The sequence below is a fragment of the Pollachius pollachius genome (assembly GCF_949987615.1).
Source record: "Pollachius pollachius genome assembly, chromosome: 13".
Taxonomy (NCBI): domain Eukaryota; kingdom Metazoa; phylum Chordata; class Actinopteri; order Gadiformes; family Gadidae; genus Pollachius; species Pollachius pollachius.
Window position 1 is genome coordinate 8,465,904 of NC_136946.1, and position 22,266 is coordinate 8,488,169.

The 22,266-nt window shown below is 47.0% G+C and overlaps 1 protein-coding gene across 5 annotated transcripts in view; it reads right to left on the bottom strand.

Annotated features, from left to right (window-relative positions):
* Nucleotides 1-22,266, bottom strand: part of akap9 (A kinase (PRKA) anchor protein 9) — a 75,288-nt gene that overhangs the window by 39,421 nt on the left and 13,601 nt on the right. For all 5 annotated transcript variants that reach the window (XM_079749536.1, XM_079749538.1, XM_079749539.1 and 2 more), the window contains 10 exons: nucleotides 18,253-21,489; nucleotides 16,759-16,827; nucleotides 14,723-14,870; nucleotides 14,038-14,299; nucleotides 11,115-11,169; nucleotides 9,218-9,589; nucleotides 7,869-8,240; nucleotides 5,146-5,285; nucleotides 4,061-4,272; nucleotides 1,328-1,569 (listed from right to left, as the gene is read on the bottom strand). In XM_079749536.1, the coding sequence (XP_079605662.1) occupies nucleotides 1,328-1,569; nucleotides 4,061-4,272; nucleotides 5,146-5,285; nucleotides 7,869-8,240; nucleotides 9,218-9,589; nucleotides 11,115-11,169; nucleotides 14,038-14,299; nucleotides 14,723-14,870; nucleotides 16,759-16,827; nucleotides 18,253-21,489 (5,109 nt within the window). The remainder of the gene's footprint in view (nucleotides 1-1,327; nucleotides 1,570-4,060; nucleotides 4,273-5,145; nucleotides 5,286-7,868; nucleotides 8,241-9,217; nucleotides 9,590-11,114; nucleotides 11,170-14,037; nucleotides 14,300-14,722; nucleotides 14,871-16,758; nucleotides 16,828-18,252; nucleotides 21,490-22,266) is intronic.

Genomic DNA, 22,266 nt, shown 5'->3' on the forward strand with positions numbered 1-22,266 from the left:
TACAAGCCAAGGGGGAAGACTCTAGCTAGTTAGCTTAGCACAATTAGTGCATCACAGTTAGCGTAGCACATGAAACAGCCTGGCGCATGCTGGCCTCTGGCTGGGATCTGAGGCTCCGACACTCGGAGTGTGTGTGTGTGTGTGTGTGTGTGTGTGTGTGTGTGTGTGTGTGTGTGTGTGTGTGTGTGTGTGTGTGTGTGTGTGTGTGTGAGTGTGTGTGTGTGAGCGTGTGAGTGTGTGAGTGCTTGGACAGGCTTAAGGGGGGCAGGGCTATTATTTGATGCTGAATTCCGATAGGTCGAGTGGCCGGACAAAGGGGCTCATGCAAATTGGGTCTGGTATCTATAGGCAACTGCCGGGAATGAGACGACCCTATTGTCACTAGATTCTAGACCGCACAACTTTGTTGACGGTGGAAATTCTGCAGCCTCATCCCTATTCTGTCGTTTTTTTTTGGACTCTTGGAAGACTAACGTGGATACATGATGCACTGACTGTTTGCGTGTGGGTGTTTGCGTGTGTGTTTGCGTGCTTGTGTGGTACAACGTTTTGAATAAAGCCTAGTGTGTTGACGTAGTGTTTAGATCTGTCGGTCGGATTTAGGAACAAACCAACCCAGCTGATTACAACTCACACATTCCGTTCATTCTTATAAAAACAGGACCACATGTATTGTGATCTGATTATAGACTTTGTCTGCCAACGTTAAAACTATGACAGTGACAGTATTTATGATGCCAAGTTATGTCACAAATTTAAATATAGGAAGATTTAACTATGACAAACATATTTTTCATATTTCTATGCATATATATGTTCTATGTTATGAGTCTTACCCACCCATAGGTTTATAACAGGTTTGTTTTTATTTATGTAGAAACAGATTTGCTTCATGCCATTCTTACTTGATAGGTATATTATAATAAAGAGTTAATTTGCAGCAAAGTGTAACATTCAAATAACAGAGTTGTAAGCCACAGCGGTGATGAACATTTGAAAAATTGTCTTAAACATGCAGTATGTAGAACTTCCCATTAGAAGCCCCTAGTGGCCTGTGTTGCAGCTACAGTTAAAACAATATCATTGATTTTCACTTGTATTGTTTTAAAGAGAAAAAATCCCTGGATCAATTGACTCGTTATATTAAGATATTTAATAGCTAATAGAGTTTTTAGCTGCAGCCAAAAAATGACATAGTGCAGGTTTAAAGTGTTATAAAGTTATAATAAAAGAAAACAATAAAAAGGACGACAACACAATTGAGTGCAGTGATGAGGTTGGGCCAGGGAGTGCCTGGGCTCCGTGCCGGCTGATCTCTGCTTCCTACCTGGTCGCTGCTCTCTGCGATGGCCACCAGCATTCGCTCCAGGGCCCTCTGGAGCCGGCTACTGGCTCCCAGCAGGGACTCCTGGTCTTCCAGCAAGCTCAGGACCCCCGTGGACAGGAGAGCTGGGTCGTCCGGAGCCACAGTCCCCCCTGGGCCTCGGTCGGGCTCCGCCACACCGGACCAGGCGATGGATGACTCATCCGCACTCGACTCACTGTCCTGGAAGCTGTCCGCCGCGGAACCTGGAATCACACACACACACACACACACAAAATAGACACACACGTTAGTTAGCATTCAATACAGTTTAACAATGCCATACTTGGGATGCAGGGATCAATTTTTCTCACCAAAGTGGAGTTCAATTGCTTGATAAATAGTTTAAGTGTAAGTAAATACATACAACATAGATGCACACATATGGACAAGCGTTTGCGGTATATAAATATATGTACCTGAATAACATTAGTTAGAATATGCACTGAGTCATCATCTTCAAATATTATCTTGGGACAACATTGGGGTAAACTGTAAAAAAAACTATAAATATCCTCCTAAGGCACTTCCTATACATAAGATGCATGCATGCTACCACCAAAAGGCCAATGATTGTTAGTGCTGCAGCAAATCTCAGGTTAATAGTAAAAGACAAATCAAACAAGAACACTCTAACAGTGCAAAATTATATTTTTACACTATTAGATAGCTTCACATTGAATACAATCATAACCACCAAAACTAAAATAAAAAGGTAACAAATGTTAGGTCATATGTGCTTCATTAATCCCAGAATATAAATTTGGGCCAACAATTGAAGTGGTGGATAAGCTTTAAATGTGTCTGGTCTTCAATGTTGACCTGGATATAAAGGACACTGTGTACTACATCATGTGACCATGCCTGGGGTGTGTATTGAAGGAGTGGTTCAAACACAATGCTGTTCTGAACCGGATAGACCCGCAGTTCAACAGGAACTCAAGGTGAAGGTAGGTGACTTAAAAGGTGCAATGCACAAAATAAACGTTCACTACAGATTTCATAGATATCAAGTGTAATCACTTTTTATAAGATTGGGTAAATGCAGAAGTTATATTATTTTGAATTTTATAGTGCAGTCTCTCTGGCATTTCTATGAGCAATAACAGGCCTGATCATTATGAAATAAAGGAATATCATAAACACCTTTTTGGTCAACTCGTTTAAACAAAGTTTATAACAACATCAAGGTTTCTTTTAGCGTGGCTGGCCTCAGTGGGAATTTAACCTCTAACCTCGGACGTGTTAACAGCAGGCTCTACCAGATGAGCTAAAACAAGCAAATGACCAATAGACTGGATAGAGACTTTGACACGTAGTACTTTTTTCTCTCTATCTGGGATCCGTTTACTTTGCATTTTGTGTGATTTAATTCACCCATTGTTTTACACATCTATCAAACCCTCCAGGTCAAAACAATATATTTGTATTATTCTTTTATTAATTGATCAATACACCATAATCATTATTAGGTGGTACAATGCCACCATCATCAGTGAAAATTCAGTGTGACTTTAAATGTTTGATTCATGGGATAAGCAACCCTACGATGGCGGCTCCGTCTCAACTAAAATGCTAGAACTCATTACAAGGTAGAAATCATTAACATGTCATTTTGATGGGCCTAACAGCCTTTCTTGTAAACCAGTTAGACAAGGCCTGCAGGACTAGTGACATCAATTTTCTCCTGTAAAATACCAACCCATTAAATCTCTACCATCTCACACCAAATGATTGGAATGTTCCTCCTGTGTTCAAAGGGGTGACCATCAGACACTTCATGTTTAATGATTTGAGCTTTTAATCAAAGTAGCAGCTTTACAAATTCACATTTGCCATATGAAATTGTATCAAAGCCCCTAAGCCCCATAAGAACCCCCCCCGGTATATAATACGAGCAGCATGTCAATTCAAATAATAATTATTAAAAATAAAATAACCAGCAAGCACTCAATCAATCAATCAATCAATCATTCATAGACGGAAACATTTCATTGTTCAGTTTGAATTTTAGTAAATACAATACTAGTTTGACCTTTAGTTTTCATTTTTTTAGTTGCTATCGCGTTGACCTCAAGTAATAAAGCAGCTGCAGTGATATCATTTAGCCCAGTTTGAACCGGATAGACGCCACCGTCGCTTCAAGTATTTGATGTTTCCCCTGAAACAAAAACTTTATGAAACCCCCCACCCCCTCTGAAAAAGCGACAAGCAAGCAAATGACAGACAAGCAAGCTAGCAACGGGCTACCAATTAGCAAGCTCTAATTTGTTCTTCCACGAGGGAAACCTCAAGAAGGGCAGGACGCTTGAATGTGCTTAATGACTTCGGCTTCAACCTCGACCCCAGCTACCAAACACTCGATCGCTCCCTCCGATTGGCCCCGTAGTGTACGGCGGCGATCAGAGCGTGAGCCTCTCCCACTCGTAGGAGTAGGGCTGCTCCTCTACCAAGAAACCCTCGATCGCTCCCTCCGACCGCCCCGTATCGGCCAGGGTTAGGGTTAGGGTTCAATCAGAGCGTGAGCCTCTCCCACTCGTACGAGTAGGACTGCTCCTCTACCAAGAAACCCTCGATCGCTCCCTCCGACCGCCCCGTATCGGCCAGGGTTAGGGTTAGGGTTTGATCAGAGCGTGAGCCTCTCCCACTCGTACGAGTAGGACTGCTCCTCTACCAAGAAACCCTGGACGGACTTGCCTGCGGAATAGAGGCTGAAGGGCTTTGTGTGGAGCCTCCCCAGGCAGGCCTCCGACCGGAGGTCAGCGTCGCTGGGCGGCGGCGGCTCGGCGGCCGAGGCCAGGCGCAGGCTCTCCACGTGGAGGCCCATGGTCTCCTCGGCGGCCGCCGTGGTCTTCAGGACGTCCTGAAGCACCTGGTGCAGCCGGTAGTTGTGCTCCCGCAGCAGGTTCCTACGGGACGAGGGCGGAGGGGTGGAGGGGGAAATAAATGTTACTGTGAGGCAAGGCAAATTTATTTATAAGTCATCCAACAAGGCAACCCAATGTGCTTCACAAAAGACATATGATCAGAGCACCAGAAGGCACAAATTGGAAAAAGAATGGAAATGCATCAATAAAGTGCATTTTTAGTGGGCTTTTTTTTATTTGATGGTTTTTGGGGCTGTTGTTGGCTGTAGGTAAGATTTGAAAGTTGTAAAGAGAGAAATATGAGTAGATAAGAGCAGAACGGGCAAGGTTTTAAAACAAAACAACAATAATAATTGAATGTGTCTAATCAAATGTGCCATTCATGCACTTTTGATTGACAGGCAAGGTGGATTCCCTGAACCTTTGCGGAAATGATGACCTGATTGGTCAGAAATAAGCAGGGAGTTTATTTTCTAAGATCTAGATTGCCTCATAGAGACGTGTTCACAGTGCATCAAACTCACTCATAGCATAATGCATGGCTCATTGAATAGCTTTCGCATCTTACTTTCAGCACCATTAATTAGCATGTTTTAATATATATAAATATATATATATAAAAACGTATATAATTTTTTTATCCATCATGCATGTGTAGCTGTAGTTCCATGGCCAAGTTTTATTGAAACCAATACACAATACTTTCTTCAACAGTTTTTTAGGAGGTATGTCCAGTTGTGGGTGTGGAGGAAAGTATCAGTCTACACATGGTATAAAAATTATCTCACATACTATATAAACTACACTCTACAGACTGAGCCGTCTGCAATTTTAATGTTCATGATTTTACCGTGTGTGTTGTCATGTTAAAAGGCCTAATATAAAAGCGTATAACCATGATAACAATCCCTCTACCTTTCCGAGGTGACCTCTTCCAGACCGCTGGACTCTCCTCCAGCAAGCATGGCGATGTCCCCTCCTCCAGGCTTCCCCGTCTCTTCCCCATCCTCCCTCTCCTCCTCCTCCTCCTCTTTCTCCTTCTTCTTCTTGACGGTCTGGAGGGGCAGCAGGGACCAGACAGACAGTAACCCCGTCATCATCAGTCTATACACGCACCCTCACCTTCCCCAGACAACACACAGCACTACACTACAGTCCAGCCTCAGAGTTCGCTGGCCACCATTATTAAAAGTAGATTCAAAACCAGGCAAAGTGCAAGCGGCTCCAAACACAGAACTTATGCGAGAGTGACCGCAAACACCCTGATTACTCCCTCCCTCTTTGGCTCGCTCTTGGAGCCACTGCTGGGAGACAACAGTAGTATCTTTGTGCTGCTATGGCAACAGGTGTGCTCCACTCCAACAGTGAGTGGCGATGGTGGTGGTGGTGGCAGAGAAGGAGGCAGCTCCCCCTGTTGGTGGGGAAATGGAACTGTGACGACGTGAGACCACCAGAGAGTAAAGGAGGGGATTGCACTTCTGAGCCGAGGCACTCAAAGTCATGGGTATAGCCCACGGAGGCCGCCGCCGTACCTGATGTGCACCTCTCAAAAAGGGTCATCACACTTGAGGGCCCGCCCCTAGTTAGTCGCAAATTAACCGGAAAACGTAGCAGTAAAGACTTAATGCTACATTTAAGTTAATGTAGCCGTTAAAAGTTTAGTAGCCATCCAGGGAAAACAAGTTAATTTGTGATAAACTAGTCGAAGAGGTTGACATATACTGTATTGTTCATTTTCTGGTACAACCTGCTGTACTATCAAAGACATCATTTTTGTGTTATAGACCAGATGTTAATGATTCGTGACTTTTTTGACATTGTGGCTCAGACTCACTGACACAGAGCCTTTCGGCATAACTATTTGTTGCAGAAGCGAAACGCAACCTTAACTATCCGTGCTGTGAGTCACCGTGTTGTGTTAGCCTTCAGGCACCAACCGCCACTGTTAGATATCAAAGAATCCCTTCATTATGAACGGCAGAATAGCTCAACACATGTTGAGCTACAGGGAGTGCTTTCACCTTTACACAACCTCCGTGAAGAACATTTAGTTCTAACATAAGGTCATTCAAGTAATATTCTGTACGATTTGATATGAACATTAATAATACATCTGACTGCATAAAATGTATATATTTATACATCAAATAGTCTTTTCATTAATTTTATGAAAAGACATCCAAGTACAAAGTTGTACGTCTTCAGGAATTAGTGAGTGGGTGGCTTCAGGAATTCAGGTTGGGTGAGATGAAGCTCGACTACTGAGCCCATCGTGAAAGTGTGATGAAGCCGGCCGTCACCGCACAACGCTGATCGATGATGGCAGCCGTCGCCTCGCGTGCGTAACTCCTAACGATGCTCCAAACGACGCAGGGCTAAGAGTCGCTGAGGCGGGATCACTGCCATGGTCACAGAGGCTGGCGTGACACTAGGAGCGTTAAGTAAGGCCTCAGACGGGAAAGGGAAGAAAGTTATTGAACTCACTGCCAGACCACTATCCCTACATTTGAGACCTTTAAAAGAGACACAAAATTGTGGCTAATTCAGCAACAATCATGCTCGCATACTTCGTTTTTTTACAAAGTGCTCTCTGTATGTCTTCTTTTATTATTTTCCTTTTTATTTAATTTCCATTTTCTTACTTTTTAATAATGTTCATCTGTATTATTATTTTAAAACAAAAGCCCCACTAGGGTAAAGTGTCATAAATTATTTTTGGCAAGAAATACTAGGATAAAAACATTGGATGACTCACGCTTGTCCATGTTTCTCTATCTGTCCCTATTCAGATAAACCTTAAATAAATAAGGTTTATTTCCTTCTCCCTCCGGAAAAAGGAAATAGCGGAGTGAGAGCATGTAAACTAGTTCAGAGATAGGACCTACTTTACCCTTTTGGACTAATCGAAAGTACTCCCTAACTAGCACCCTAAACTACTCTCTAACCATCACTCTAAACTACCCTCTCTATAACTAACCCTCCAAACTATACAGCAACTACCACTCTTGAAGCTGAGAGAATGCTGATCCCAACAGGGACTTGAGCTTGAAGTGCTCATTTGGTCCCCTAGCAACTGAATGAACTGCATCTCAAAAGCCCATTAAGTCACCACAGAAATCTGTGATAATAGGTTTTTAACACCCACCAGGAACAATTAGATCACAAATATTACATACTAGAATGCTGTTGCAATTATCATAACCTAAAATCTACTCTTCAATGTCTGTCTATCAAGCTGGCTGAGAAGGCTGTGGGCGCTGCAAGATAGGACAAACAACGTTTATCTAGACGCATGTGATTATCAGGCAAGCTTACACAAACACCCCGTCCGTTTAGACGCAGGCCAAAACCTGCCGCGAAACAAGGCCAAGATGCAGAAGGAGATTAGATCAATCCTTTGAAACAAACAAGCTCATCAGCCAAAAGGTTCTGGTTTTGATCCCCGATGTCCTCAGTCTACCTGTAGGCAACCCGTGAGCGAGACCCTAACCCCTACCTGCTCAATAACGAAACATACTATACATACATTCTCTATGAGTCGCTTTGGATGAAAGTATCTGCTGAATGACTTGATAGTCAAACCTATGGAACAGTGAGGACTGCATCGAGGTGTGCTTGTACAACAACGTTCCACTGACCTTCTGGACTGCCCACGCAGCGTTCCTCAGCTGTTCCTTCAGCCGGACCACCTCCGAGGTCAGCTCTCTGACCTCCGTCTCCAGCTTCCCGCAGCCCTCCACCTCCTTCAGGGAGGAGGTCGCACTCTTCTCCGTCACCTCCTCCTTCTTCTTCTTCTTCTCAATCTTGGGGCGGGTCTGAATGGAGGAGGTGCCCAGGACCGTCGGACCGCTCCTTGGAGTTTCCCTCTCCTCCTCCACCTCCTCCTCCTCCTCCTCTTCCAACTCCTCCTCGGGTTGAGTCTGCATAGAGGAGGAGATCTGGAGGCCCCGCTTGCTCATGCGTGCCAGCTCCGACTGCTGGGCGAACTCCACCGACATCTGAACTATGACCTTTGGGGATCGCATGGATACATGGCAATTCAGTCACGGCTCTTGTAGTTTGCTTGGGGAATTAACAATTATGTCAGTGTAACAAGTAGGGCTGGGCAATTAATCGAATTTCGATCTCTATTTCGATTTTAGCGTCAAAAAATCAAAAAACTAACATAATGGATTTTTTTTTTTTTTTTAAATGTTTTATAGAAAGTGCAGAACAGCTGGATACATATCGGTACATTATTTTAGATTTGAACATTTTCTTTTTGACCATTTTGTGTATTTTTTTAAGGCGAAATTTCAAAGTTCTCAGTTACAAAGTGGTTTTTGGAGAGACATGCAGAATAAATACATCATGTTTTCAAAATAATCGTTTGAATAATCGTGATTTCAATATTGACCAAAATAATCATGATTATGATTTTTTCCATAATCGAGTAGCCCTAGTAACAAGGTTGATTTGTCTAACATGACAAGATGTTCTGAGATGTTCCTTTATGGAGGTTGCCGGGAGCGACGGTGGTTAAAATTGCGACAGGAGAACAATATGCTTCCTTTTGAGGGAATTCACCACTAGCACCACAGTCCAACATCAAACCATTCACTTTGCTGCAGGCTATGTTCCAGCATTTTAGAATTTGAAGGGATAATCATTTATTTGCAACTGATTTTGAAGTGAGAATACTTTTAAAATTAGATATTTTCTAATTTTTGCAAAAATTATTCCATTGATAGTACATCCACTGTATAATATCTTACATTCAGAAGGAAAATCAATAACACAGTATTCGTTGAGCTTGAAATTCCTGGACACACTTTTACAACTCCAACTCTGTATGGTGTATTATAACTCCATTTCTGTGTGGTTCAATTCCAGTCAAACCATCGCTTAACAATTGATTCCTCAGTTCCCCTTTTGAACCCCTTCTTCTTTAAACATCTAACCCTCACTCTACAAGCCCCTCAGGGGGTCCCGAAGCCGATGCACCTACCTTGGCCACCTCCTCCTCCACACTCTCCCAGTATCTCTTCTCCTCCTGCAAGGTTCGAGCCCCTGGTGCGGTTTCTCCTGCTCCTTCCCCTGGTGCCCTATCCAGCCTCCCTCCTCCTCCTGCCGCGTCGCCTCCTCCTCTCTCCCTCTGTCCCCTTCCAAACTCCTCGGCTCGCTCCTCCTGGAGTCTCCTCAGCTCGGAGTGGTGCTCCTCCTTCAGCGAGGCCACGTCCTGGAGGTACTTGTGGTAGAGAGCCTTCCTCGCCGCCTGCAGCTGAGTGGTCAGGCCCGATGACCCCACGGACTCTGACGCCGTCCCTGACTCATGCTCCGCCCCCAACTCGGTGCCGGACTGGTGTTCAGAGAGGAGGAACTGGAACACAGCAGAGGAGAGGGGAGAGAGAGCAAGAGAAAGAGAGTGAGTGAGACGGAAAGCCAGCAAGAAAGAGGCAAAGAGAGAGACAAGAATGGGAGCGAGAGAGGAATATCGAAAAAACCAAACGAGCAGCACACAGAGAACAATATCGCCTTATGCATCAGCTTTTCCCCCAAACACGTGTCTTATTCGACCGCACCAACTCTGATAGGCCACAGTAAGAATAAACACAACGGGCCAGTGTGTCTCTCTGGTCTCTCCAATCCCCACAGGGCGTGTGAAGGGATAAAAAGAGTCTGCTCACGAACCACGCGAGCAAAACATTCCCGTCAGCTCACAGAGACACTAGCAGCCTTCTCCAGATCCCCATCCACTTGTGTCGGCTTGTTGACATGTTATCTCAAGTGTACTATTCCCTTACTGACTCTGCCTTCAAGCAAGCCCAAAAATCAGACTTTTTAAATAATTCATGAATAAATGTGTGAACCTATTATGGGTCTTCTGCGCTGGATAGAGTTTTATTTGAACAAGCTTGGTTGTGCAGCACTTTCACTTTCTGTTGTTGCTCCAATTTGTATTTCCTCACAAGATTCGTCCTTCACATATATCCATCCATGATTCACACACGCACTCGCACACACACACACACACACACACACACAAAGAGCAAGGACGCCTGGTTCAAGAGCAGCACACCACCCCAGTTGCATAACCGCTCACAGCTGTAAGCACACACAGAGGAAGAAGGGGTGCTGAGGGGGCTGCATCACCCCCTATTGGCGGGGGGCCGTTACTGCAAGCTAAAAAGTTAACTAAACAAATCCATAAAAGTCTTGAGTTTTTTGAGAGAAGCTGTCTATAAGACCAGGTTGTTTGTTAAATGGTTGGAATCCACCCTTTGTTTTTTCTCTGTGCTTCTGATGTGCAAATACAGAGCACGGAGCGAGGTGCGAAATCAAAGCGTAATGGTGGGTTTGTCTAACCGTATGTCTCCAAAAATAATATCTGATATCTTTAATAATGGCCCCAAAGCCAAACAGCCAGTTGAAGCCTTGTTGGGGGTAGTGAAAAGTGAAAACTTCCTTAGTGTCATGCTTCTCATATGTCAGTGTGTCTGTGTTATATTGATACCAGTATAGTGCAGTCGTGGCTCAGTCAACAATAAATCCTCTTCTGATAGGAATAATCATGCACTGTGCATGGACAGTCCATTTCTGAATATGACACTACGCTGCTTTGACACGCACGCACGCATGCACGCACACACGTTAAGGGTGGGAGTGAGGCGGGGAACTGGGGCAGGTTTCGGCCCCAAGGCAATGAGAGATGGTCATTCTTCCTCCATTAAGCGTCTCATCTCTCCCCATTCCCATGAACACACACACACACACACACACACACACACACACACACGCACACGCACACGCACACACACACACACCCTGTTCTGCTCACAGAGACAGCTAGCCAGCTAGCTTAGATTCTAACATAACAAATGCAGAGATGGACAGAAGTGTCAAACCTGTATGTTTTCGTCGTGTTGCTCCGGTATCTCAGAGCTGCTCACTGATTGGACACTGGACAGAAAGACAAAGATACTTATTAACACATATGATCGTAAAAAACATCAGGAAGACGTATAGTTGTACCAGTTTATCCATACATGTTTTTTGTGACAGATTCAGCAGCCGTGTGTGTTATATTTTGTTCTGAAATGCATAGATAGAATGCATTAGGAAATGTGTTAAAACATACTGTGGCAACCCGGCCGTTGCCCAATAAGAAGATGCAGAGCACCTGAGGAACGGGTGGAGAAGCAGCTTAAAGAGCCTGCTCCTCCACTCATTCGGGGCTCTCTCAGCCATGTGGCTCGTGCCGGGATGGAGCCGAGTGGGAGACAGTCCAGGACTGAGCGGGAGAAGCCGGGAGCGGTAGCCACGCCGACCTCACTGACCTGGACCTGGAGACTCCTCACCCTTTTTGCCCCAGTGTGGACGAAACTTAAGTTGATGTATGATTTCCCCTTTCTATTGTGAGCTGCACGCAATAAAACCGCTGCACCGCAACCCTGCCTGAGCGTTTGTTTCGGGAATCGCAGCCGCCGATGACCGGGGATTGCCACAATACATGTATGTATGATATGATTGTTATATGATGCTATCATCATATCATGGTATTATCCCTGCAATACATTATCTGAATACTGAACGTAGATGTGCTTGGAAAAAGTCCATTCCTAATACAAGCGACAGTAACAAGTGTTGCATTGTTTGTGTTTTCCCTTGCACATATAACCTAACGATTGTTATAACACAGCTTTGATGAACACTTGATTCTGATTGGTCAATTACAGCATGCTACGGTCGTTTATTTCTGAATAAACGACTGGTTTGAATAATGAACTGTTGCTATGGTCACAGTTCAGGCAACAGTACAATTAAACAGACATTTATTTTAAGCTGCGTCAGTCTGTCTGGGATCATGTCGCAATAAAGTAATGTAATGTAATGCTGAACATTATCCTTTACATTGGGCATATAGATACAAAGCAAATTAGAAACAGCAGAGGGCAGTGCAGTCAAAGCTTTCTCTTAAATAGTCTACATAAACAGGTAGACTATACATAAATAACAAACCTAACATGAACATACATCTGGAGTATGGAAAAAAAAAAAAAAAAAAAAAAAAAAAAAAAAATAACGAAGTGGTGGCATTTCAATTCGCTGAAACAAATATTTGAACAATTGGCTGAGAAAACATTTATGAACCGTATGAAGTCCTATTAAATGGTATACTAAATAATTTGTGCCACCGGGAGATTCATTAATGTTCTATTTCAATCAACTCTTCAAACATTAGCCAACTCTTATATGCAGGAGATCTTGAAACATAACCCACCTATCTATATAGGTTATTGGGACAGCAACAGGAGGTAAGTAGGACTTTCAAATAACCCTGTGCATATTTAATAGGTAAAGTCTTTGAGTGGAACTGAAGTGTCGGTCAAGCTTCCATGCTATACAGAAGTATTTGTGTATCATTTGCGCTCTAAATACTGTGCGCAGTACAGTACGAAAAAAATATTTTCTTTGAGAAAATGTATATTTTCTCCTGGTTAAATAAATAAAATAAAACATGTAAATGCACTACTAATAGTATTTATAATGTATACTTTAGCAAACCTTCATTATTTTGCCTCTTTCTGATTTGATGTGGTTCTTCTATATTAATTTACGATTAACGATACAGTTCAGAAATATAATTTTGATTAAACCTGATTTATGAAGACCAAAAAAAATAAAAAGCATACTTTTTACTACCTACTAGCACTAAATGAGTTATGAGCTGAGGTTGATCGGGTTCACTGTCCAGTCTCACACTCTACTCCCGTCCTCTCTGCCTGTGTCTTATGGAGGTGCAGAGGAACAAACGGAAGACAAGCGAGAGCAATAAACTGCAATATTGTTGCAGAGCGCCTGCGGGCAGGCAGACGATAATCACATTCCTGCTCCAACCGCAGCCTCTGCTACTGCTAGGATAGCTGGTTTTCAGGTTTCTGGGAAATTGGTATTTTGTGGAAGTTCTCCGCAAAGCAATATTACAAAATGAATGAATAAATGAAGAAGTGTGATCTCGGTGTGCTAAGCACATTAGCACAAGAATTGAATGGCTTCATCGCAATATGGCCAAAACTCATTAACATTAAAACCCTTAATATCTTTTAAATCAAATAAAACTGTCAAACGTTACCTCTCCGGATGCATAACATGGAGATGAATAAGCCACTGAGATCCAAACCGAACACCGGGTAACAAAAATCTTATAGGCTTTATATTACGAGATTTAAATCATATTTCTTCCTGTTGACTTGGGCGGAGGGTCTTTCTGCCTCTCACTACTGCGAACCACCTACAGGCCGTAAGAAGAACTACACCTTAGTCTCCTCTGCCTGGGCCTGGGTCTCACTAACGGGCCGGGCTCTCACTCACAGGCCGGGGCCTCACTATCAGGCCTGGGCCTGGGCCGGGGCCTCACTAACAGGCCTGGACCTCACTATCAGGCCTGGGCCTCACTCACAGGCCTGGGCCAGGGCCTCACTAACAGGCCTGGGCCTGGGCCTCACTAACAGGCCTGGGCCTCACTAACAGGCCTGGGCCTCACTAACAGGCCTGGGCCTTACTAACAGGCCTGGGCCTGGGCCTCACTCGCAGGCCTGGGCCTGGGCCTCACTAACAGGCCTGGGCCTGGGCCTCACTCACAGGCCTGGGCCTGGGCCTCACTAACAGGCCTGGGCCTGGGCCTCACTAACAGGCCTGGGTCTGGGCCTCACTAACAGGCCTGGGTCTGGGCCTCACTCACAGGCCTGGGCCTCACTCACAGGCCTGGGCCTCACTAACAGGTATTGGCCTCACTGAAGGTCACCAGCCACCGCTGCATTGACTCACCTGAGGTGGGTGGTGGTGCTGTGGGTGGAGGTGAGCCGGTGCAGGCGCTGCTCCAGCACTACCAGCTGCGCGGCGTGGCGCTCCTCCGCGTCGGAGGCCAGCTGGGTGTAGTGGGAGTGCAGGCGCTGCAGCTCCTCGCGGTGGCTCTCCTCCAGCAGGAGGCGCTGCCGCCGGGCCTCCTCCCTCTCGCGCTCCGCCTCCCCCACCTCCCGCTCCGTCTCCTCCCAGTGGGACATCGGGTCCGGTCGCTGGGCGGCCAGGTCTGGGGGGCACACATATTTAAAATAGACAATAAATTAAAAGACAGATTGTTTACAAAGATAGAATTTAACTAAATAACCTTTTCTGGCGTGATTGATTTGAAGTGTGTTTCTGTATGGATTCTGTGTGTCGCTTCACATAAACTTGCAGAAGACAAATCAATGCTTTCACTGACTCTCTTATATGCTTAAATGTCTGTGTATTCCAACAAATCTAACTTATTTTGAAAGTCTTCATGACTGATTTTGATTTTCAGTTGGTTTTTTCGGTAAGTATTTTTTGTTTTATCTAATCCTGAAGAACGTGGGAAGAAGGGCTTGACTTTAGCAATTTCTGCCCATCAGAAACAACAAGTAACAAAACTTTACAAAACAAATGTGCTAGATGACCCTGACAGACGAGCCCAGTGTGTGTGGACCCTCACCCTGCCCGGGCCGGTCCCTGGGGCCGCCCAGCCAGGTCGCCAGGGAGCTGGTGTGGGCGGACGTCTGTTCTGCCAGCAGTTCTAGTTGGGCGGCGTGGATCTGAGACAGGCTGACCCTCTGGGCCTCCAGCTGCAGCCTGCACTCTGCCTACACACCGCAGAGAACCATAATCATACGTTATGTATCAGGGCTGCAGTGATGAGTCAATGGACCATGTCCACAATTATCCAAACATTCGCTTCTTGAAGGCCCAGTGTGTAGAATTTAGCAGCGATTGGCTTGTACCAGCCTGAATAGTGAAAGGTACCATGAGACATTTCCTTTTTACGAAAAGCAACATTAATCTTAATTGCACCACGGTCGGTTTTTGAAAGCTCTAGCCTGCAAAGAATCAGTTTAACAGTTTAACCAATCCCAGTTGGGTATTTTTGTAATAGTCACCGTGGTCACTGTCCATGTTATAGGACATGTTGGAGGAAACAGCTTCTTGGAATAATAATAAATATTGTTAGATTAATTTGTTACCTATGGTCAGTTGCAGCCGTTTTATATATTATAACACATCCTGTTTTGTTTTCACAAACCCAATGCCCACCCAGTGGCAAAGGCAATAAAAGTAAGTAAACAACAAACAAGAAATCTAATCATCATAGCAGCCAGGTACCCATTTACAGAGCCAGGTAATAAAGCTAATTTAAAGGAGATCTGGCGCTGTGCTCCACTGTAATATATTAGAACAACCGCAATCAACACAACATAATCACCGGTCTGCACCTTCATCGTGTTCTACAAAAGGAAATTGATTTGTTAATAAAACATTTCTTTCAAGATTCGAGAGAATTCTTAAAAACAACGACGCAAGGATCGAGAGAAGATGAGGGGAGGGGGAAAGATGTAGTGAAAGGTAAAATAAAATGAAAGGGGGGGAATATGAGATTAGGAGAGAGGAGAAGTGAGGAGATTAGGAAAGGCGACAAGGGTAGAAGAGACGGTATAAGACGAGTGGATGGGCGACGAGAGGAAAGGTGAAGAGGACATTGAGAGGATGGAAGAGGAGAGGAGATAGGGGTTGGAAGAGATGACAATGGATGAGGAACGGAGACAAGAGGAGAAAAGATGAAATGACGTCAGATGAGAGGAGACAAGGAAAGAAGACAAGGGGAGAAGAGATGACACACGATGAGGATCTCAGGAAAGGAGACGAGGGGGACAGCTGATCACATAACATGAGAGGATGGGGGCCGAGACGGGGAGGCGTGGAGATGATCAATCCCACGGTGAGAGAACAGACAAGTGGCTGCCGGCCCTCTCCCTCCTCTCCGGTCCGTTTCCCGTTCTGCATTAATGAGAACTCTGGGTTTGGGCGTTCTGTTCCGTTTGATGTCGGGTCCGCTTCTGCGCACTCTGCATTTTAAATCAGCGAGGCCGTTGTTGTCACATCCTCGTCGCCACTTGTTCACGGGCCTACGGCCTCACCCGCGTGGTGCAGAGCACTTAGCCGAGATAGGATTGCTTAAAAAGATGTAAATTAAGGACCGCCATTGCCTGGCAACCCGGTCTCAAACACTTCCAATGGAACATTATGAAATGTCCTTCCTCCTCCCCCCCCGTGATAATACATTTGTAGAATTCACCGCAGGTTACTTTGGGCAAAGGCTATCTATGAATATTCTTATGCTGTATCGATTGAGCAGGATTTAAATAACATAGAAAAGTACAGAGTAGGGGAAACGGAGCCAGCTATCAACATGAGATGAACAGCCGGTTTTAATCAGCTCAACGTGCCTGCTAAAAGACGACTTAATAAGGTCCCGTCTTCATAGCTTTGAAAAACGAACCCTCATCTCATCCCAACAATTACGTGTTCAAATCCCCTCCCTTTGCTCTCCGACCCACACTGCGCGACCTTTCCCTTGTGTGACCCCACCCCCCACCACCACCCAACCCCCCGGGTTCCATCAAACGACCGGGGCTCCAAAATCAAACATCCCCTAAAGCCGTGGAGGGGGAGGAGGCAAGATAGAGCGACATTTACATGTTGGGCCGTGCTGCTCTCTCTCGTTCCGACGGCCCGCTCCCCTGGTACTACGGCCCGGCTCCTCACCTGAAGAGACAATCAGAGAGGGAGAGGAAAAACGGTTGAAGATGAACACTATTGGGATCAGTTGGTCGCCAGCTGAGGGATTGGTGAGAGTTCAGTGTTTTGTTTATGATAGATGGACTGTGAAAGGGTCATAACAGTCAACGTTCATTTTGTTGCGTTGGTGCAGAGCTTTAACGTGGATCTGTGGCTTTGCTTATTAAAAAACATATTTTCTGTATGCTTAAAGCATAAAGGGTTTACAAGTAGGACTAACAACTCTACATGTAAGAATACAAGTGTCGGATAAGGTCTTGCCAGCAATACGTGTTCTTGTCTTGACTCGAAACCAATTCATGGAGATGGATTTACAACCGTAAATGTTCAGAGGTTAATACACTTGTGATTAGTCGGCCCAGTTTTTCCAACCAACAACCCAGCAGCAATGTTCCTTCACACTTATCACGGCCAGCTCTCCAAGGATACTGTTGGCTACATAAATAATACCATCCAACGAAAATAAATGGAGACAATTCTTCCAAAGAAACAGTTCCGAGGCAGGAGGTGTAGAAAAACATGATAAAGAGAAACATTATTCTATTGATCAGGGTAACAATTTTTATTGTCCTTAACCCCTTACGGAGTTGCAGGGACACCACAATCCATACCTTTAAAACACAAATGTTTCATAGCCAGGAAACGCTCAATATCTCAGTTTGCCTCCAAGTCCGTTTTAATCAGACACTTCGTACCAGCTTTGGGAACCAGGCTACAATGGCTAGAAGAATATTAATATTGCACGCTGTCTGGCTGTATACTCTGCACCTTTTATCTCCACAATATTTGCCATAGGGCTGTTAGGTTTTATGGGGTGAGGGAAAGGGATTGCGTAACATTTGGTTTGCATTTCAAAACCGAAAAACCTGAAGCTGTGTCACGGATTTGAGTGAGAACCTCCCGAAGCTTCAAGAATTTGCATATCGTCACCAATTAACTATCGGAAAAATAACAACCCCTTCTTGGCACTTAAAAGCACCCGGCGACAGCGTGCTTCTTTTTAATGAAGAGCAGTATTTAACCCCTTAACACGATTACTCTAGACGCTGTGTTGCCAGTGTTGATTGCTTAAACGGGGCTCATTACAGTGAAGGAAAAAAGGAATAAGCTGGTACAATGAAAGTACCTCACAAAACGGCTTCTGTGTGTGTGTGTGTGTGTGTGTGTGTGTGTGTGTCACATTCACAGCAATGCAGGCAACTCTCAACACCGTAGTGTAACAGGTATCCGTGCAGGAGAAATAAGAACGAAAAGAGCTTCCTCTGCGACAGCCCTGACATGCCGTTTTAAAAGACTTATGAAGACTGAATAGATGAGGCGGTGGATGGCGGGGGTTATTAATGCTGAAAAGGACGGCAGCGGCGGCAGCAGCAGAGGCGTGCGAGCACCTACCGGCTTGGTGATGCTGGTCTCTGCGTCTCCTTGGCAGCGGTCCGCCGAGCCCTCCTCGGCGCCTCGCCTCTGAGTCGAGCGAGACGCTGCCTCGCTCTGCATCCCGGCTCCCACCGCCGGCTCTGCAGCTCTCCCCAACTCTGCTGCTGCCAGCAAGAGCTCCTGTTGCTCCTCCTCCTCCACCTCCTCCTCCTCTTCCATCTCCATCTCCGCCTCCTCTTCCCCCCTTTGCCTCTCCTCTCTGCTGATGCTGCTGCTGCTGCCCTCTGCCAGAGCGGCGACGGCGGTGGTGGTGTTGGTGGCTTTGCGCTCCTGCTTCGACCGCTGCCGTCTCTTGCGCCTGTTCGACCCCAACCCCGAGGCTGGGGCTGCTGGGGGCTTCTGTGGGGGTGGGGGTCCGTCCCCTGACGTTGCCGTGGGCGATGTGGTCTGCAGCGGGAGGAGCCTGTGCGGCACCTGGGGGGCTCGCTCCGCTTCGGCCGCCTGTAGGCGGGACCAGAGGGACTCGACCTCCCCTTGCAGGGATTCGATCCGTCGCTGGTGGGCGGCCGAGGCGTCGGGCTCGGCCGGCGCGGACGCGCGGTGCTGGGGTTTGCAGCGCCGCCGCGGTTCTCCCTCCTTCTTGGTGTCCGTCGCCGCGTCCCGTTCCCTCTCCAGCCCCGCAGCGAGGCTCTTGTTCAGGGCGAGAACCTTCCCGTGTTCCTGGTGGATCTCCAAGAGCTCCCCCTTCAGTCGCTCCAGCTTGCCTTCGGAAAAGCTCAGCTTGTCCGTGACGTCAGACAGCCGAGCGATCAGGCTCTCCTTCTCGTTGGAGATGGCGTTGAGCTTCTCCATTAATTCAGTAGTGTCTTTTTCCATCAGTGCGTCGGCTCTGTCTCCGCGTCCCTCCCTCTTGACCTGTCCACCGCTCTCCTCCTCCTCCTCCTCCACCCCCTCCTTCAGCTCCCGAACTTGAGATTGCAGGCTGGCGATTTTCGCCTCAAACTCGAGTGTCTCCTTCAGTGTCCTCACCTCCAGCTGTGTCTTGGCCTGAATGAGGCAGGTGTACTCCCCCTTGAGCTCTTGAAAGTTCACCTCAAAGTTCCTCTCGGCGAACGAATAAGTTGTGCGCTGCTTCTCTATCTCGTCCCTGAGCTTGGCAAATTCCTGCACCTTCTGATTGCTCTCTAAAGTGAGAGACTGCACCGTTTCATTCGCCAGGTTAATCTCTTTTTTCAAAACAGTGTTGGATTCGTTCAACGTCCGATTTTCCGACTCCTTCTCTTCAAGTTTGCTCCTCCAACCTTCCTCCTTCTCCCTCGCCTCGTTCTCCAGTGTCTCGACCTTGGTCAGTAGTGCCTTGTACTCCCTCTCCACTTTACCCCTTTGCTCCGCCCCTTGCCTCAACTCCACCACCTCCACCTGGAGCTCCTGCAGCTGCTGCACCAACTCCTCTGCCCTGGAGCTGCTCTGCGCCGTCTTCAAGTCCCCCTTCAGCACCAGGATCTGCTCCAGGAGCTCGGCGCGCTCCGTGGCGAACACCGCCGTCTCTTTCCCCAGAGATCCCAGTTTTTCCTCGTACGTGGCCCGCAGCTCCTCCAGGGCCCGCTCCCGCCTGACTGACGCCTCGTTCAGAAGGTTCTCCGTGTTGAGAAAGCTCTCCCGCTGCAGGTCCTCCCTGAGCAGGATCAGCTCCTCCTCGTGGCTGAAGAGCAGCTGGGTCCTGAGCCGCTCCAGCTCCGCCTCCTGCGACTGGGCCATGCGGTCCAGCACGGCGTCCTTCTCCCGCTCCAGCATCTCCAGCTTGATCTTGTAGTTGGTCACCTCCGACTCGTGCTTGGCCTCGACCTCCAGCGCCGCCTCCTTGGCCGCCTCCAGCTGGCACCGGAGGCCGTCGCTGATGCGCTGCAGGTGCTGCAGCTCCGTCTGCCTGCTTCCCTTGCTGAGCGTGAGGTTGTGCGAGGCCTTGTCCGCCACGTCCTTAGCCTGCCGCAGGTCTCGGAGAAGATCCTCCACCTGAGCCTGCAGGCCGAGCTTCTCCTGCGCCAGCCCGTGGAGCTCGTCCTGCGCTCTCCCGTGCACGGCCTGCGACTCCTGCAGGGTCCCCTGCAGCTCGGCCAACTTGGCGTTGAGCTCGTCGACGTCAAAGCGTCGCCGTTCCTCCTGGGCCCTCAGGGCGTCGAGCTCGGCCCCGTGTCGTTGGCTGAGCCGCTCCACCGCTGCCCCGTGCTGCAGCTGGAGCTCCTGCTTCATCTGGACGATCTGCTGGCCGTACATCTCGTCCAGCTCCGCCCTGAGGCGCTCCAGCTTGCGCAGGCACTCCTCCTCCATCCTCTGGACCACGTCGCCCTCCGACAGGCTGCCCTGGTGGCAGCGCTTCTGGAGGTCTTCCACGGTGCCCATGAGCTGCATGATCTCGCCGGACGACGTGCGCTCCTTCTGTCGGGAGGCGGCGAGCTCCTCCCTGCAGCTCTCCAGCTCCCTCGTCCCCTTCTCCAGCGCCGATTTGGAATCCTGCGATTCGTCACGAGAGCTTTTCAACTCCGTCTGGAGTTCTGATTTGGAATTCTCAAGTTGTTTCTTGTAGCTTTCCAGGTCTATGATTCTTTTCTCAAATTCTAATTTGGAATTCGCAAATTCATCCTTGCAGCTTTTCAACTCCGTCTGCCCTTTCTCCATTTCCACCGTGCAATTCAGTAGTTGATCTTTACAGCGTTCTAACTCTCTCACCCCATTCTCTAGTTCCACCTTGGAATCGTCCCACCCACTCTTGCAGCGTTCCAGATCCACCCTGGTGCTCTCCAGCTCCCCCTGGCAGCTCTCGAGCGCCTGATCCTTCACTAGGCAAAGTTCATTCAGGCGCTTCTCCGAGGACTTCAGCTGCTCCTCGAGTTGAGCAAGAGAGCGCTCCTGCTCTGAAACGACCCTCGCCTGCTCTGCGATGCGCGCATCTTTCTCGTTCTGGCTCTGGGCGTCTGTCGGGGACCCGCTCCTTGCTACCTGGGTCAGCTCATCCCGAAGCAGGGAAAGAGACCTCTCGTGCTCTGAGATTATTGCATTCTGCTTCGAGATCAGTAGGTCCTTGTCTCTGAGCGATTGGGCAAACGATTCCTCGCTAGCCCTCGACAAAAGTGCGAGCTGAGCTTTCAGGTCAGCCAATGACTGCTCCTGGCCTGATATCAGGTGTTCCTGTTCCGCTACCAACGAGTCTTTTTCACTCAGCTTCTGTGCAAATGTCTCCTCCGATCTTCGGCCAGCCTGAAAACACAAGAATGAGTTGTTTATGTTATAATAAGTTACATTCCAAAGCAATCTCATTCTTAAATCTAGATTAAAGGGATACACCGAAAGATCTGTAAATTGGCAAGTGCCCTGCCGAGTTGTTTAATTCAAAATTCCTCATAGTTTAACTTGCAGAGTTACAGTAGCCTAGCTTCTGCCCATGTGAGGGGTATACAGTTTAAATTACTTACAGTCACTCATTGAAAAAAAGTGCCAGTAAAATCACAACAAGATTGTAGTTTTTCTACAAACCACACATAATTTGGCAGTATTTCCGTCGCTGTGTTTTTATATCATCAGCTGCTTCTAGCTGGTTGCTTTGCGCAGAGAATAAGGTGTCAGTGGCGTATCATTCAGTGACTAATAATGACAGCGCCGAAAGCAGTGCAGAATAATCGGTGTGTCTGTAGCCAAACAACAATCTGGTTGTGTTGTTCCTGGCATTCGTTTTGAATGAGTGACTATTCTGAACCCCTTGGCAATCTTTGGAAAGTAATTAAAAGCATTAAAATTAAGTCCCCTCACACCAACAAGACCTGAGCTATTGTTACTCTGCAAGTCAATGGATGCAGCAAACAAAAAGCAAAAGCTAAACAAGGGTACTCCAATTTTGGACCAACCATGGTGAATTTGAACTTGAGGACTCCTCTGAATCAGTGCAAGACATCAAATAACCAATATACAGATTTCCCTGTGTATTCCTTTAACATAGCCCTAAGCCATTAACAACTAACTATATTAGACACAGAGAGA